General features: G+C 42.2%; 2 protein-coding genes and 1 pseudogene across 2 annotated transcripts; 1 reads left to right on the top strand and 2 right to left on the bottom strand.

Annotated features, from left to right (window-relative positions):
• Window positions 1-1,194: 1,194 nt before the first annotated feature.
• Window positions 1,195-4,303, top strand: LOC133748629 (vomeronasal type-1 receptor 1-like). Its single transcript, XM_062177562.1, has 2 exons — window positions 1,195-1,244; window positions 3,323-4,303. Exon 2 carries the CDS (start codon window positions 3,368-3,370, stop codon window positions 4,301-4,303), a length of 936 nt encoding a protein of 311 aa, XP_062033546.1. The 5' UTR covers window positions 1,195-1,244; window positions 3,323-3,367.
• Window positions 4,304-11,300: 6,997 nt separating this feature from the next.
• LOC133748628 (retinoblastoma-binding protein 5-like) lies at window positions 11,301-12,469 on the bottom strand (annotated as a pseudogene).
• Window positions 12,470-12,674: 205 nt separating this feature from the next.
• Window positions 12,675-15,477, bottom strand: LOC133748627 (zinc finger and SCAN domain-containing protein 4-like). The gene is given in 3 exon segments (XM_062177561.1): window positions 12,675-13,378; window positions 13,469-13,676; window positions 15,088-15,477. Coding segments are annotated over 3 exon segments (1,302 nt in total).
• Window positions 15,478-17,970: the final 2,493 nt, after the last annotated feature.

Here is a 17,970-nt window from a genome sequence, read left to right as displayed (position 1 = left end):
AACATAGACTTCAACAATTTGCACCCACGCACACAAACAACATATAGAATACAGTTTGGGGAGAAAATTTGCAGTCAATTCTCATATTACAATTCATTAGGGACAGAGGTCCTACATGAGGATCAAGTGCACAGTGACTTCTGTTGTTTCTTTAACGATTAACACTCTTATTTATGACAGTGATTATCCAAGGCTCTTGCCAAGGGCTGCCAAGGCTATGGAGGCCTTTTGTGACCATAGACTCCATTGGTATTTGGACATGGCCATAAGCAAGGTGGATGTTCTCTCCTCCCTTCAAAGAATATATCCTTCTTTGATGACCCTCTTTCTTTCCTCTGAAGTCTCACAGAGATCCTCCGTGTAGGATATTGTTTTGTCACCGAGTCTTGGCCTTCCATGCCTGAAATGCTCTTGCAGGCCTTTCAGCCCAAACAGGAAGCCTTAAGGGTTGATTCTGATGTCAGAGTGTTATTTAGAGTGAATGTCTTTCTAGGAGTCTGCTGTGTGGACTGCTTCCCATATTGGACTTTCCTTCCTTTTAAATTCTATTATTTTTACCAAGTAATTGATGTTAATAATATGATCATTTTTAAACTTAGACTGATCTATATGTTGCCTTTAACCTTTAATATGATCATTTTAGCAATGAAGATGGCACTTCTAGCACTGATTTTTATGGGTTTGGAGCCCCATGAAAAGTTATTAGGCTGTACCCTTAGAGCTAAGTCTGTATGACTGTATGCAGAACTAGACTGTTTTACAGTTTTAGAGTACGTCCTCCATCTCTTATTCTTCCTCTTATTTTTAACTGGAATCTTTTTCCAATTGCCTTAAAATACATATGATTAACTCTGTGTTACATAGAGAGTTCAGCATATAGTATGAAGAAAAGAGAGAGAAAGAAAACAGAGGGAAAAAACAAACAAAACCAAACAAAAAGGATATACACAGTAAAAAGTAACAATGATAAACTGTCCCCCGACAGTCAGGTCAAGGACTATGAAGACATTGATTCTAAAAGTGACAATTTTGCTTCTATAACTTTCAATTCTTCCAGAAATGTTACACCACCAAGTCTCTACAGAGTCTACTTCATGTTGGTTTCATTTTCTCCTTCATTCTATGAGTATTTTAAATTATCATTTAAAACAATATTGTAATTGTTCCAGGTTGAAGACTTGAATATGTGATGATCCAGAAAGTACCATTCATGTGAGTTCATGGAAAAATGGATAAATTAAAAGGTAAGATTTTAAAAAATTATTTGTTTGAAAAGTGGAGTGACAGAGAAAGACAAACACACACACACATACACACAGATCTTCCATCCAATGGTTGACTCCCCAAATGGCTACATCATCAAGGCTGATCCTGGCTTTGTGAAGTCAGGAGCTAGGAACTCCGTCCAAGTCTTCCATGTGAATGTCAAGAACTCATGGGGCTAGTGCTGTGGCACAGTGGGTTAAAGCCCTGGCCTGAAGCTCTGGTATCCCATATGGGTGCTTGTTCTAGTCCTGGCTGCTCCTCTTCCAATTCAACTCTCTACTATGGCCTGGGAAAACAGTGGAAGATGGCCCAAGTCCTTGGGCCCCTGCACCCACGTGGGAGACCTAGAAGAAGCTCCTGGCTCCTGGCTTTGGATCAGCACACCTCCAGACATTGCAGCCATATGGGGAGTGAACCAGCAGATGGAAGACCTCTCTGTCTGTCTCTACATCTCCCTGTAACTCTGTCTTTCAAATAAATAAAATACAATGGGGAAGCCATTGTAATCCATAAGCTGTACATTGGAAATTTATATTCATTAAATAAAAGTTAAAAAATAAAAAAAAAAAGAAAACAGCAAGATGACTCAGAAGACAACCACAATGGTCCAGATAGGAGACGATGAGATCAACATTAGTAATGGAGGAAAACAGAGCAAAGGATGTGAACAGTGTCATAGATGTAGTAGTAAAAAGTACACTCCTGTTAGGTGTGTAAATAAGGAACGAATTCTCACTTTACCCTGCACACTTGGCTGGATGCCATTAAAGACACCTAAGCAAAACGCCTGAGACATCAACTCCTTGTATTTCCCTAACCTAGACTATGCTTCTGTACTCACTGGTTTGTAATGCCCTTCTGCTCACACATCTGGAAAACTTGTATTCATCTTCTACTGGGCAGATCCCTGACATCTCTTCACCACAAGGAAATCAGGATCTTAGCACTGGCTATCACAGCTAAGATGCTGTAATACTCAGCAGTGTATCTACTTCAGTACTTATGTTTTAGGATTAGGAGCGTGCTTTCACTGCTGGCTTCCTAAGTAGGATATGATCTACTGGACAGACTGTGTCTTACTCATCGCTGTATCTCCAACACAGAGCAAAGCCCTGTTACAAAGTAAGAATTCAATAAATAGTTGCCATTAAATTAATAAGCATTGCTCTAACTCACATTTATAAAATATTAAGAACCAGAATGTGTTGTCTCATTTCCCAGATTTCTTACCACACTCCAAGAACATTCTGCCCTCAATAAATTCAAACAAGTGAATTTCTCCTCTACTTTGGATTGTTAATGTAATAAAACATAAACCTTGCAAGATTTCCATAAAAGTAAAAGAAATAACCTTAAACACATGAGTTTTTCAGAATATGTAGCTTCTCAATCTGTTGCTCCCTTAAAGGAACCTAAATTTGATGCCTGAAACACTAAAGATTTTTTTCTTAATATTTATTTATTTATTTTAAAGACAGAGTTACAGAGAGGTAGAGGCAGAGAGAGAGGGAGAGAGAAAGATCTTCCATCCACTGGTTCACTCCCCAATTGGCTGCAGTGGCTGGAGCTGAGCCAATCTGAAACCAGAGCCAGGAGCTTCTTCCAGGTCTCCCACATGGGTGAAAGGGGCCCAAGGACTTGGGCCATTTTCAACTGCTTTCCCAGGCCATAGCAGAGAGCTGGATTGGAAGTGGAGCAGCCAGGTCTCAAACAGGCACCCATATGGGATGCTAGCACCGTAGACAGCAGCTTTACTCACTATGCTACAACACCGGCTCCAACACTTAAGATTTTTGACAGAAGTATCATCACCTTGACACCACCATATGGGCATTTGGTTTTTATGTAGTGTTTATTTAAAAAAAAAAAAAAGAACTCAAGTGCTTTAGCTGCTGCTTTACAGGTCACTTCACAGGGAGCTAAATTGGAAATAGACTGAACTGGCACTCCAATGTGTGACAAATGGTTTGTTTTTTAATATGGGCATATTTATAAGTTATGCACTGAAGAAAATTTCTAGAAGTAAAATGGAATATATTGTTTCTTTCTTTTCCAGATTCTCCTGACCTCAATTTAAAAATCATCCCTTAAGTATTGTGTGATGGTATCTACTAACTTAGACTGGGTGATTATCTTCCTCATTCAGATGAAAATTGGGATCCTGGGCAATGCTTCACTTCTTTGTTTTTATACCTTCACTTTAATTACAGGACAGAATCTCAGACCCACAGACCAAATTCTCAACCAGCTGGTCTTAGCAAACTGCTTAGCTCTTGTCTCCAAAGGGATCCCTCAGGAAATGGCAGCTTTTGGGTTAGAATATTTCCTAGACGGTACAGGATGTAAGCTCATCTACTATTTACACCGAGTGAGCAGAGGAGTTTCCCTTAGCACCACCTGCCTCCTCAGTGGCTTCCAGGCTGTTAATATTTGCTCCAGAAGTTCTCGGTGGCGGGAGCTCAGAATTAGAATTCCAAGCTGCGTTGGCCTCTGCTGCTCCTTCTGCTGGATCCTGAATCTCCTGGTAAATATTCATGTTGCTATCAGGGTGAAGGGCCCAATGAATCACAAAAATAGGAGCCTGGAAAACATGCCTAAATTTTCTTGTTATAAGACCACTACAGACAAACTTTCAAGCTCACTGATTGCAGGCATGATATTTTTTGTTGACTATATACTTTTGGGTCTCATGGTCTGGGCCAGTGGCTCCATGGTCTTTGTCCTGTACAGACATAAGCAACGAGTCCAACACGTTCATAGCAAGAGCCAATCCCACCAACCTTCTCATGAGGCCAGGGCCACGTGTACCATCCTAGTCCTGGTGAGCTCCTTTGTCTTATTTTACTCTCTCTCCTCCGTGTTGACTCTCCATGTGGCCCTAAGTGTGATTCCAGCACAGTGGCTATTGAACACCTCTGTGTTTGTGGCTTTGTGTTTCCCAACACTCAGTCCCGTTGTGCTCATCACTCGTGACCCTCGTGTCTCTAAGTTGTGGCTGGCTTGCTGGTCAAGATGTTTTTTCCTTAATGCTGAATGAGTGTACTGTCCTCTCTAGGGCATAAAATGACCCATTTCCCCCTCTATTCACACACAAGCATCCACCCAGTGTCAAATCTTCTAGAAGAGTTTGAGCATGGTGATAAAAAGAAAGAAAGATTTTAAAATTTAACCAAAATCGTACTCATGTGTTATATATGTATATAAATAACACTAATCTAATTTTGCTGTTATTCAAAAGAATAACTAAACATATTTAACCTTGCAAAGGGTAAACGGAGAGGACTTACTCATCGTGTTGGTTCAGACTGACTGGGCCCCTTTCAACTGGTTGTTGTGAATATCGTTTTTTGTTTTGCTTTGTTTTGAAAAATTGGCCTGTTTGGGGATTTTCCTTTTCTTTTTCAAAAGATTTAAGTCTGTTAACATGCTACTTCTCCGGAACTCCATTGTGGTTTGTTCTGGTCTATTGAGCCTAACTCAGGCATTCATGTACATTTTACCTAGACCTCCTTTACAGTCCAACACACAGCGCTAGGTTTTCATGGTGTAATTCAAGATCTACCTGTCTGAGCAGGATTTTCAACTCTCACATCCACTTTTCTGAGAACAGCATAGGGTGATGTGGTGCAGCCTGGACACAGGAGGGGATGCTGCTGTTACACACCTGTGGGCATCCTGGGGCTTTATATATTGTAATAGGCAAAACAGAAATTTGATTATGATTAAAAAGTAATAGATAAAGTTAGGCAAATTAAGTTTAGTTTCCTATGAAATTAACATCAATGAAACGTGTGAATTCTTTCTTCTACATTAAGTGAGGATTCAGATTTTTCACAGTTGTCTCAATATGATGCAGTCCTTGGACCCAAAGCAGACCCACAGACTTGATTCTTAATCAACTTGCCTCAACCAACACTTTACTTATTTTGTCAAAAAGATCAATCAGACAATGGCAACTGTTGGATTGCAGGCTTCCTGGGAGACACCAGATGTAAAACTATTATTATCACAAACTGGCCGGACAGCTCTATATCTTACAGTTTCCAAAGACGCAAGACTCCAGTACTCTATTTTGGGCTTTTCCTGATATTTTTCACTATGATGTATAAATCCCTGACATAGAATTAAAATGTTCCTCTCATATCTTTATATACATATAATCATATCTTATGGGCTTTGCTTGAATCTTCTTTTGTACAATAAATGAAGGATTCCATCATGTTGTTGCATGTTTCTGTCATAACTGTTTGCAATGGTGTTGAAAACTTTTTCATCGTAATATATCTACCATTCTCCTGACCATCTTAGAGAGGGCCATTATTTTCCAAACATCAACCAAATGCTCTACTACATCAGGATGCTTCTGTCAGGTATTACTGTTCAGATTTTTAAAAAGATTTTCCAGATTATCAGTGGTTTCACCCCAGTAGATCAACACACCACCCATTCCACCTTCTTCTGGCTTCTGTGACATAATGTAGGACTTGGCATGATTTTGATATTTATGTAAATAAGCTGTAGCCACTGGGCTTATTGTCCCCCTACCCGTTCAATTTACACTAGCTTGGAAAGCTAACCTAAGAGCTGTTGACATGGTCTTCTGAAGCACTGTGCTGCTGTTTAGATATTGCTTGAAATCTTGACAATGTTAATGCCAACAGGGAAGGAACGGTTCTGACTTGGTCACTGAAGTATTACGGGACTACAGGGACAAAGGACTTTTATCATGGACCTGAACATCTCCAAAGAGCTCCTTTAGTGGTTAGAGTAGGGAATAGATGGGAGAGGGTCCCAGAGAACAAATGAAACTCCTTTCCTCCAGGAAGTGGCCAAGACAACAGACAGCACATTCCCTAGTGATGACAGCTATCCAAGCCCTGGGAAATTTATAATACACAGCTCTACAAAGAGTGACAAAGAAGGACAACTAGAGAAAGATTGGGTAAAAGACGGTTGCCTCACTGAGACATGGCTCATCTGAGGACACTGTTAGGGAGTTAACATCTTAGCTATATAATGGTTGCTCCACCACATCATTATGTCACCCAGTCTGTCTCTCTCTCTTCCTCTCTCACATCTCCACCCCACCCATAACTCTGCCTTTCAATAATACGTAAATCTATAAAGTAGAAACTATTAATTGATAAAAGGTATGAATTATTGACACATCATCTTGATTAACATCAGGAATAAGAAAAGCCAGACATCAAACAGCTCTGATGATTCTTGTTTTCTGCATGTGATGATGTTTAGCATTTTAGAAAGCTGGTGACCACCCATAGCTAACTAATTCCAAGGAGTGCTGGGAGCTTCTCTAGAGTCCGCCTTTCATGTGAAGACCCCAGATCCAGGACTGTGACCCCACCCATCTCGTTACCAAATCTTGCACATCAAAGCAGCATTTCTGCTGCACCTCAGCCATGCCAGCACCAATTACCAGACAAGAGGTCATCCCTACAACCCAAAGCCTGCCAGAGGGCATACAAATATGTTGGTCTAGCCCTCCCCTCCTCCTGCTTCTGCCTCCTAAGCAAAGTCTCATGCTTCCTATGTGGTGCTGTTTCCCTGCTCTCAGCAAATCTCAGCAACAAGCGCTTTCAGTCATGTTAATTTCATGGTGCCATCACTCAATCCCTTGTAAATTAGGGATTACAAAGGAGACAGATTATACTTTCCTATGAGCTTATAGAACAAGCCAAAAGCCAAAACTGTGATTTAAGCTAGCAGAACAGTAGTTGTCACCTTATGGGGAAATCTCCTGGAAAAGGACAAGTGGGAATGTATGGCATCATGGAGTCATGGAGTTCTTCTAGCTCTTTTGCAGCATGTAGGTTACATTTTAAATTTTACATTACGGCCGGCGCCGCGGCTCAATAGGCTAATCCTCTGCCTTGCGGTGCCAGCACACTGGGTTCTAGTCCCGGTCGGGGCACCGATCCTGTCCCGGTTGCCCCTCTTCCAGGCCAGCTCTCTGCTGTGGCCCGGGAGTGCAGTGGAGGATGGCCCAAGTGCTTGGGCTCTGCACCTCATGGGAGACCAGGAGAAGCACCTGGCTCCTGGCTTCGGATCAGCGTGGTGCGCCAGCAGCAGCGTGCCTACTGCGGCGGCCTTTGGAGGGTGAACCAACGGCAAAAAGGAAGACCTTTCTCTCTATCTCTCTCTCTCACTGTCCACTCTGCCTATCAAAAAAATTTTTAAAAAATTTACATTAAAGAGTATTTGCCAAACTCTTCTAGTATAAATAAAGTTTGTTCATTTCCCTGAATGCAAATGTTGCTTACACTAGAGTCTGGTTGATTGCTTTGCCTAATATTATGGCATGGATATCACTTATGACTAAATTTCACTGTGTTCTGACATGGCCTTGAAGCACTGGCATACCAGTAGCCAATGCCCATCTAATGCTTGGAACAAAAGGAAGCAAAACTTGTTTGTGAAACGGCTTATTCTTGTTCAAGGAAAGGATTCTGGAGTGCCTTGTTGTGTCAGAAAGAAGTTCCCAGGAGACAATGTTGACATGGTAACAGGACCACAGGAAAAGGAAACCAGATTGAAGAAGCTTTATTCTGATACTACATCAGAGTAAATAATGACAAATTCAGAACTCCAGATTATAACCCAATGAGAAGTTTTAGAATCTGTGAATCCTTGTTGATACGGATACATGAGTGAAAGCAAGAAAAAAAAGAAAGGAGGAATAATGGGGATAGGAAGTCTACCCCACAGTGCAATGTCACCTAATAAGAACACAACGAGTTAGCAAATCATCCGTGGTTCCTAAAACTGTGAGTAAAAGACAATATATTTAATAACTTAGAATATCTCCTGAGTGTTAACTAACTATAAAAGAAAAATATTAGGTTTAAAGACAGGACATCTGACAACATTAAAATAATAAAAACTAACATACCCAATACTGAAAAAACTAGAGCATCCTGTGCTACCTAAAGACAATGCCCCAAGGAAGATGGGATATCCCTCCTGTGGCTTCCCTGAAAAAAATATTCAAAAGTTTAATCTTTTGGCAACATGGAAATTTTACAAAAAAAATTGGCCACAATCTTAAAAAAATGATAATTTCAAGGAATTCTGTAAAAGCTTAGGAGTTACTTTGTTAAAGAATCTAAAGAGACATGGAAACTGAGTGTAATATATGAATTTGCCTTGGATCTGCACAAGGGAAATATTGAAAGATACTATTGGGACAGATTGTGGTAGTGCATTATAATATGCTGTTTAGTAATAGTATTGTGCAAATATTGAAATTCCTGGTCTTTATAGTAGGACTGTGATTATATAAGAAAACATCTCTGTTAGAAATTATGCATTTAAATATGCACAGCTGCATTTCTAAACTCCACTCAAATTGTTTATATACAATTATGTTTTATGTATATGTTATATATATATATATGTGAAGAAAATAGAGGTAAAGAATGATAAAGTAAATGGATAAAAAGATTAGAAATGCTAAATTGAATATTTACATGTGTATTGTTTCTATTGCATTTTTTCTGTAAATTGAAATGAAATTTTCAAAATATAAAAATTAATTGATGTGCTTCTCTTCTTAGAAAATAAGATCTATCATAAAATTGGTAGCTTTGGGATCCTCAAGGAGAAAAGGCCTATACTTCCAGGAATGGAGAGTCCCTACCCGCACTTCCCGGGAAGAAAAGTCCTTGTCAAGGTCCCCACAGGTGCCTAAAGGTCGACCAATGAGGATCAGACCTGCCTCGACCTTTAACCCCCATGCCCTGTATCTATAAAAGGATCCCTCCCAACCTCTGACATGTGACTTCCCTGGCCCCGGCTCTGTTGGGACTGGGGAACCTTGCCCAGGAGTGGAATCCCAATAAAAGCTTGTGGCCTTTCTCCCGGTCTTGGCTGGGATCACATTTAAACCACATCCATCAAACAATCCTCACAAGGGTCCAGAGACCCCACCCCCCTCATTTCCTCTCTATGAAATCCTTTCATTACCTGGTTAATGCCACTCTTTGGATCATTGGTTGCTATTCCGGGACCCGAAAACCTTGCCTGGGAATGGAATCCCAATAACAGCTTGTGAATTAATTGATTTGTCTACCTGGGAAGATTTGTTGTGTGCTGGACACCTTGCAAATCAATCAAATTAATAAAATAATGTGATGTAATTGCATCTATTTTTCACATTTTTAAGAGTAGAAATAGAAGGGATCCTCTTTGGACTTCTAGTAAGTTTCTACAAAAAAAATCAAAAAAGGTACAATACATACAATATAATGTAAACATTTTACCTAAGTTCAGTGGTGAAAGATTCTGTCCCAGAGGAAGTGCCTGGCTCCTGGCTTCGGATCGGCGCAGCGCTGGCCATAGCGGCCATTTAGGGGGTGAACCTTTCTCTCTGTCTCTCTCACTGTCTAACTCTGCCTGTCAAAAAAAAAATGAATGTTGGAAATTCACAAAATGCTCAGTCAAAAGTAGTGGCAACTGAAAACTCAGACATTTTTCGACTGAAGGAGTGCTCTTTCTCCAATTACTGAATATACTGGCTCTAAAAGATGGGGTGGGACAAAGAGGCTCCTACTGATATGTTCTTTGATTTCTATCCTAAAGTCTACAAGGCAATCAACATGTTTGGCTACCTACAGCAGCATCCACCAAAGGACAGGGATTCCCAGTTGGCACAGGATTTAATGTCTCCCTCACTCCAGTGGATGCATTTTCTAGTCCTGGCTTCCTGACTCTGATTTTCAGCAAATTCCAAACACCTAATATACACATCCCTCCAATCTGCTATTTTTTCTATAAAGAACAGCAAAGGAGGACAGGAAGCTAAAGAACCTTTCACAGAAAGGAAGTGACTGAACACAGCGAGAAAAAGAGGGCATGGATGCGGGAAGTGGACATGCAATGACAGGTAGAGACAGATTTCCACAGGTGCCTCGATCTTGGATGTGAACTCTGCTGCTGCTGCTTTGGTTTGGGATGGCTTTACTTTAGTCCCTGCATAGACTCCCCTTCTGCAATAAAAATAAGTTTGCTGAGAAATACCTCTGTTTGTTTCCATCTCTGGAAGACAGCACAGCAAAAGTAATATCAGCTACTGATGATTCTCTGCTAGAGATGTGTAAAATTAGCTATCTTCAAAAGCCATGATTAATGAGGATGAACCGATAAAGGCAGAAAACATGCAGTTAACAAGGAAAAACTCTGCATCTCTTACTGCCCATCTTTTGGAGAATAGGGTTTTTAGAAGTAGGGAGTGGCTGCTTCCTTTATCTCCACTTTTTTTTTTTGACAGGCAGAGTGGATAGTGAGAAAGACACAGAGAGAAAGGTCTTCCTTTTTGACGTTGGTTCACCCTCCAATGGCCGCTATGGCCGGCGCATCGCGCTGATCTGAAGCCAGGAGCCAGGTGCTTCTCCTGGTCTCCCATGCAGGTGCTTCTCCTGGTCTCCCAAGGACTTGGGCCATCCTCCACTGCCTTCCCGGGCCATAGCAGAGAGCTGGCCTGGAAGAGGGGCAACCGGGATACAATCCGGCACCCCAACCGGGACTAGAACCCGGTGTGCCGGTGCCACAAGGCAAGATTTGCCTTTTAAGCCACGGCACCGGCCTATCTCCACTTTTCAAAAACTTTAACATTTCAAGCATTTTTCTTTTCTGCCCATCCTTTGTACCCAGTATGGAAATGCAGGAAGTACCCGAGGAGAAAGTAAGTTAAAAATGAAGAAGAATATGCAACACAAGTTCTCTTAGGCTAAAAAACTTCAGATACAGACAAGTCACATTGAGGACATTTCTGCATTGAGGAGAGAAAGCAAACAGGAGATAGAAAATGACAGGGCAAAAGGATCCTGGGCACAACACAGTTGGATGAGCAAAATACAGGCGTCTCTACTCTAGTAATACACTACGCTTTAAGATTTAAACGAGACAAAATCCCCTATTTGATATCTTCACAAATCCTCATTCCTGAGAGCCAATTTGGACTTAACACTTAAAAAGGAAGGTGGGGACGTATATTCTTCCATAATTCACGTCTTCATTCAAGCATCTTCATCACTGCTACAGAAGGCAGCAATGGGGTCCACACTGGTGACATCTATGTCCTCATCTTCTGCAGCGTCAGCCCGTCTGTTCAGGTTCACTCTTGTCTTCATCTTCAATATCAAACTCCGATTCCCTCTCCTCATACTTGACATTTTCATCCGACTCCTTGAAATCTGGTGCAAATGCACTCCAATTTCGACTTGATTTTGTGTCCAGATAGATACCACTCCACCAGAAATGGATGCTATGATGGGTCAAATGGGATGCCAAGCCACATCCAAGAGAAGTTCTCCTCTCCTCCCATGGAGAATCCTCACCAGGGTGCCGATCTTCTCCCAGATGTACAGGGCATGCTGCCAGGCAGAACCCACCACAGTGTATTCCCCATCCACTGAGAAACAACACTTCTTCCAGGGGGTTGTGTTCACCAAGTCCTGCAGTTTCTGTGTGGGCTCAGGCTCCCCATCTCTCCCACAGGTTATGATTTCTTTGTCATAATCAACTCTGATCATTCGATCTACTGTGTTAACTAAAAAGCAACTCCCCTTCCGGGCAAACTCAATTGACCTTATGACTGTGGGACTGCTTGTTCCAGTGGTTATTCTGAAGGAAGCAACAAGATCTTGATAATCTGCTTTTAAGAGCAACATCTTGCCTTCTGCATTTCCTGGACAGATATACTCTCCTTGCCTATCAAGAGGTGCCACCACGTTCAAGTCGGAGTCATCATCTACTGGCGGAACGACATGTTTGGAATCTGAAAGGGTCAACACGACAGGAGCATATTTCATGGGACACATGAGAACCTTGTTCTGATCTTGTGGATGACACTGGACTTTTAAGATGGGCGAAGGGATTTGACACCTCTGGTTGCAGTAGCCTGAAAGAACATCCCACTGTGATACATGATGGGTGAAAGCACTGACGAGCTTATGACCTCTCAGCTCCAGTAAAAGAACAGCCAGGATGGATTGTGCACTAATTATTTTACCAATCCCTCTCATCAAGAAAGCCCAGGTGCCAATGTGGCCATTGTTACAGCCAACTGCGAGCTGTGTGCCCCACTGTTAAAGGTGCACGTCAGGGCCATGCTGATACAATCCAACGTTCCATCAGCTGCCTCTGGATAGTTCCGCCCAAAGGACTGGAGCAACTGGAAGTTCATCCCTGCGGGCTCTGGCCGCCCGGTCTCAGCTCTGGCAACAATGCTCGCCTCCCCGACTCACTTCTAACACCTGCGTCTAAGTGCAGACACCGAGAAGAGCCGGAGCAAGCTCCAGAGACTTTCTGAGTTCTCATAGAATCTTCTATATCGTTTTCCCAGTGTCTTCTAAATAGATTCTAAATAGTATGGAAACACACACATTCCATCAGGGAAGAGCTGAGGAGGCTTCTGGAGTGGAGCGAGCATTTTGGAGGGCAGTCCTTTGGTGCATCCTCAGGTGGCGGTGGTATGTGGATGACTGGCGATAGCTTTGGTGGCACAAGGAACACGTGTAGGGCTTCTCGCCTGTGTGAATTCTTTCATGAGCCTTCAGGTTGGTTCTGTGGCTGAACGGCTTTTCACAAGTGCTGCATACAAAAGGCTTCTCTCTTTGGTGAATCACCTGATGCACACGCAGGTCTGAAGTCTGGAAGAAACCTTTGTGACACTCGGCACAAACGAATGGCCTCTCATTTTTGTGTCTTCTCTGGTGAGCTATCAAGTGGCTGGAATACCTAAAGACCTTGGAGCACTCCTCACATTCATATGATTTTGAGGCGTTGTGGGACCTTTCTTGATGTCCCCCACTTGTGGAGTTTCCCTCACTACTCTGATTGGTAGGGGCAGGCTCAGGTGAGGACGCATCTGGACTGGGTAAGGGCCCTGTCCTCACCTCCATGGGGCCGTGTTGCTCAGAGGGCCCCTCTAGGCATCCTTCCTGGGACCCCGGGATGCCTTGCTCTGCACGTCTAGAACTGTGTGTGTTACTGAGAGAAACACGTCCCTCTTCAGAACTGCTGGGACTGTCCTCACCCTGGATAATGACTAGGGAAACGATTTGATCGCTCTGTTCAGTAAGAGTGTCATTTCCTTGAGTAGTTTTTGAAGAAGCGTTGCAGCCATCTTCTTCATCTGCAAAAACAGAGAAATCACTCAATGAAGCTGCACGCAGGAAAGGGCTCACTGGAACACTTCTGTGGCGTGCAGATTCCCCTCACTCACCTTGTGCTGTTGCCATGGAAGTGCCATGGCCAGTACATAAGGGTGTCCTCATGTTGTCTCCTGTTGGGGTTCCTGCTGACAGCTGTCTCTTCAGGTAAAAGATGACGTCTTTTAGAGGCATATTCTCTGAAAAAAGGGCTTCCTGTCCCTGCATGTAGACATGGACCTGTAAACAAAGTCAGATCACCATTGAGTCTGCAGCTGTTGTAGGACAAGAGGCCTTCTGGGAGTCCAGCCCTCGGCAGGATTTCACAAGACCCTCAACTCGAGCTCATCTCCTTGTCTTGCCAGCGTGTCTGATGGCGTTATTCTTGTTATTGCCAACTTATTGCTATGTTCTACAGTCACTGTGGACACTGAGTTTGCAAGTACTGAATCACTGCTTCTAGGAAAATACAGTGTTAGTATCCTGGGAGCTTGTGGCCTCAGTATTTTCTCCAACGGCTTAACTTTACGTGCGTATATATCGAAAGTGTTTATGAATATTTAATATAGGTTTTCTCGATTAACTAACACTGTACTAATGGCCAAAAGCATTGATAACTCATGCCTAAAGGAAGACTATCTAATATATGAATTGAGTCACAAGATATACTATCTTCTTGCTTTTAGGAATAGTAGTAACAGCACTTAAGCACTGCACACACATTATTTTAAATTACCAACAAAAAGCACAAGTGTGAAAATGCATGAAATAATTGAGAGCTGAAACAGAATGTAGACTTGTTCACCACCATCTGGAATGTGCTCAGCAGATGACTCAAAAAAAATTTCTTTTTGCCATGCTACACAAGTTTGCAGATGACAACATGCTTTGGGTATTGGCTTGGAAGTTACGAGTGAATTTTAGTGGTTTTAAAGTATGAGATACAAGAATGAGTATTCGGGGTTGGCACTGTGGTCTAAATTAAGCCTCCACCTGCAGTGCCAGCATCCCATGTGGGTGCCAGTTTGAGTCCCTGCTAGCGTGCCTGTGAAAACAGCAGAAGATGGCCCAAGTCCTTGGGTCCCTGCACCCATGTGGAAGACAAGGAAGAAGCTCTTGGCTCCTGGCTTCAGCCTGGCCCATCTCTACCTTTGTGGCCATTTAGGGAGTGAACTAGCAGATAGAAACTGTTGCTCGCTCACTCACTCTCTCTTGCTCTCTCTCTCTGCCTTTCTAATAAATAAATCTTTTAAAAACACCTTAAAAAAGAATGATGATTCACTGTGATTTAATATCTTTCCAGATAAAAATCACAATAAGCCTTTTTGAGGAAAATAACCAGTTTTTAAGGCTTTTCTTCATCCTTGAGTTCTTAGCTCAAATATTAATTTCTCAGAGTCCCTTGCCACTGTACCAAACAAAATTAGCTCCATGTTTGGCTCCTATATGTCCTACAGAACAAATACAGACCTTTTTGCTTTTTTTTTTCTTGCTTCCTTAAACCCGTGGAAATTCTCCTTGGTGAAGAAGAGTGGTGGGAGAGTACTCTGACTAATAAGGGGGTCTACCATAACTGTCTCTACTTCCAGGTGGCTCCACCTGACTCTCGCCTCCCTGTCCCCTCCCCCAGGGCTCAGAGCCCTTGACTTACTAAGACTGGTGGCTTCGTGCAGTCGTCATTTAGGTCTTCCATTAGTTTCTCCAGGTTTCTGCCTCTTGCTTCCCATTTCTTCTTCAACATGGGCTTGTCCCTGGGGTGGCCACTCATCATAAATTGCTCAAAAACCAGTTGAGAGATAATTTCTTCCTTGCTGTGCTTTTCGGGCTGCAGCCACGAGCAAAAAGACTCAAAGAGTCTTTGCAGCTCCTGCCTTGGACTTGAGTTACTGTTGTACCGAAATGTGTCGACTATGCTCAAGCCCTCAGAGGTCTCTCCTGTCTGAGGAGTAGATTCTTGGGTTGTTGTCAACTCTGGGTTGTCTGGATTAAGATCATTCCTGGATGGTTTCCTTTTCAAGGAAGTTCTAAGATCTAAAGCCATTTTTAGTGAAGAGTTCTCAGACTCCGACTTAACTATTCAGCCCTTCTGGTGTCTCTGAAAATGTTTCAACAGTTGGTGGATGTCTAAACACTGCAATAAATAGAAGAGATATATGCAATTAGTTGCACCACTGATACAGTTAAAGATAAACAAGTCAGTCAAAGTGTCAGACTCAGATGGCTTCATGGATGAATTCTACCAGATACTAAAGAAATTATACAGTCCCCCAGAACACAGAAAAAGAGGGAATATTACCCATTTTGGCTAATGAATTAAGGACTTCGCTGAAGACAAAACTTTACAAGTGCATTCAAATAATCCAAAGCATAATACTTGCAAATCAAATTTAAAGAAAACAATACATTGTAAACAAGTGGTGTTCATTTTCAAAATTGAAGATTATTGGGTTAAAGTTCAAAGATCAATTAATTACACTGAGAGAATATAACAATGTTACATCTCGGTATATATATTAAATTAAGTGAATATGAGCACTCATTCCTGAAAAAGGCATTTAATGAACTAGAAATATAAAAGCACCTTGATGTGAAAAAGTTTCTACAAAACAAGTACAACAAAAATGTTAAAAGTTTCTGGACTGTCCCTTAACCAGTGAAACAAGGAAGGAAAATATCACATATTATGGGATTATTTATGGAAGTCCTGATTTTGTTCACACGAAAATGTCCATCATTTAGTAACCTAAGTGAATGTAGCAAAGTACCCAAATACAGGCCAATAAATAAACTGAGTTTTGTATTATTGTTATCACAAGCATCTGAAAAATATTTTTAAAAGGCTTTTCCACTTATATTAGCATTAAACATCAATATTTAAGAATAAATCAAGGGGCCAGCGCTGTGGCTCACTAGGTTACTCCTCCACCTGTAGCACTGGCATCCCATATAGGCACTGGGTTCTAGTCCCTGTTGCTCCTCTTCCAGTCCAGCTCTCTGCTGTGGCCCGGGAGGGCAGTGGAGGATGGCCCAAGTGCTTGGGCCCTGCACCCCATGGGAGACCAGGATAAGTACCTGGCTGCTGCCATCGGATCAGTGCGGTACGCCGGCCACAGCGAGCCTACCATGGCTACCATTGGAGGGTGAACCAATGGCAAAAAGGAAGACCTTTCTCTGTCTCCCTCTACTGTCCACTCTGCCAGTCAAAAATTGAAAAAATAAAAATAAAAAAAGATTTTTTTAAAAAGTGGAAGTTCTCTCCTCCCTTCAGAGAAAGATACCTCCTTCTTTGATGGCCCTATTCTTTCCACAGGGATCTCACTCGCTGAGATCTTTCATTTAGGTCTTCTTTTTTTTTTTCCAGAGTGTCTTGGCTTTCCATGACTAAAATACTCTCATGGGCTCTTCAGCCAGATCCAAATGCCTTAAGGGCTGATTCTGAGGCCAGAGTGCTATTTAGGACATCTGCCATTCTATGAGTCTGCTGTGTCTCCTGCTTCCCATGTTGGATCGTTCTCTCCCTTTTTGATTCTATCAGTTAGTATTAGCAGACACTAGTCTTGTTTGTGTGATCCCTTTGACTCTTTGACCTATCAGTGTGATCAATTAATAAAGAATGAAGAAATCTTTAAACAAAGGGTGTGGTGGGAATGATGTATGGGCACACAAAGACCTAATTGTTTTGCTAATTGTTGTTTACTGCTCATGGTAATCTTGTCAGTTTTGAATAGATTTGACATTCCAATCTTATTTACCTGCTCCACCTCTTTTCCAGGCCCTGGCCCACCCAGCCACACCCAGGTTGTTTTGACCTTTTGGAGAGTGAATTAGTGGCTGGAAGCTCTGTCTCTCTCTAACTAAGCCTTTCAAATAAATTTTTAAAAAACTCATTGGGGGTGGCAACACTATGGCTTAGTGGGTAAGGCTGCTGCCTGCAGTGCTGGCACCCCATATGGCCACAGGTTCAAGTCCCGGAAGCTCAACTTCTGATCCAGCTCTCTGCTGTGGCCTGGGAGGGCAATGGGGGATGGCCCAAGTCCTTGGGCCTCTGTATCCCTGTGGGAGACCTGGAAGAAGCTCCTGACTCCTGGCTTCAGATCAGCAGATCTCCAGCTGTTTTGGCCAACTGGGGAGTGAACTTTGGATGGAAGCCTCCCTCTCTCTGTATCTCTCTCTCTGCCTCTCCTCTCTGTGTAACTCTGACTTTCAAATAAATAAGCAAATCTTTACAAAGAAAATTCCAGATATAAGCCATTTGAGTTTTAAATCTTGTGCCCTTCTGAGGAGTGTGATGAAATCTTGGGCTGTCCTACTCTCTCCTTCCCAGAAATAATTTTGTACAATGTGTCCCATCTGTATACACTACTCACATTAATTACTTAATACCATCTTGGTTAATCATCTCTACCATCATGGAATCACAGTGCTTGTATCCAAGTAACCCTTATTTTATTTAATAATTTCCCAAGTTACAATAATAGTAATGATAGAAATTCAGCTATTCCAAAAAGCAGTCGCCAAGTGCTTCCTTTGAGCG

The sequence above is a fragment of the Lepus europaeus genome, chromosome 19 (assembly GCF_033115175.1).
Source record: "Lepus europaeus isolate LE1 chromosome 19, mLepTim1.pri, whole genome shotgun sequence".
Taxonomy (NCBI): Eukaryota; Metazoa; Chordata; class Mammalia; order Lagomorpha; family Leporidae; genus Lepus; species Lepus europaeus.
The sequence above is the reverse complement of the archived record's forward strand: the minus strand, read 5'-3'. Positions and strand labels throughout refer to the sequence as shown.

What these genes read in the sequence shown, in the direction of transcription:
- LOC133748629 (XM_062177562.1), top strand. Translation starts at nt 3,368, where the DNA reads ATGGTATCTACTAACTTAGACTGGGTGATTATCTTCCTCATTCAGATG.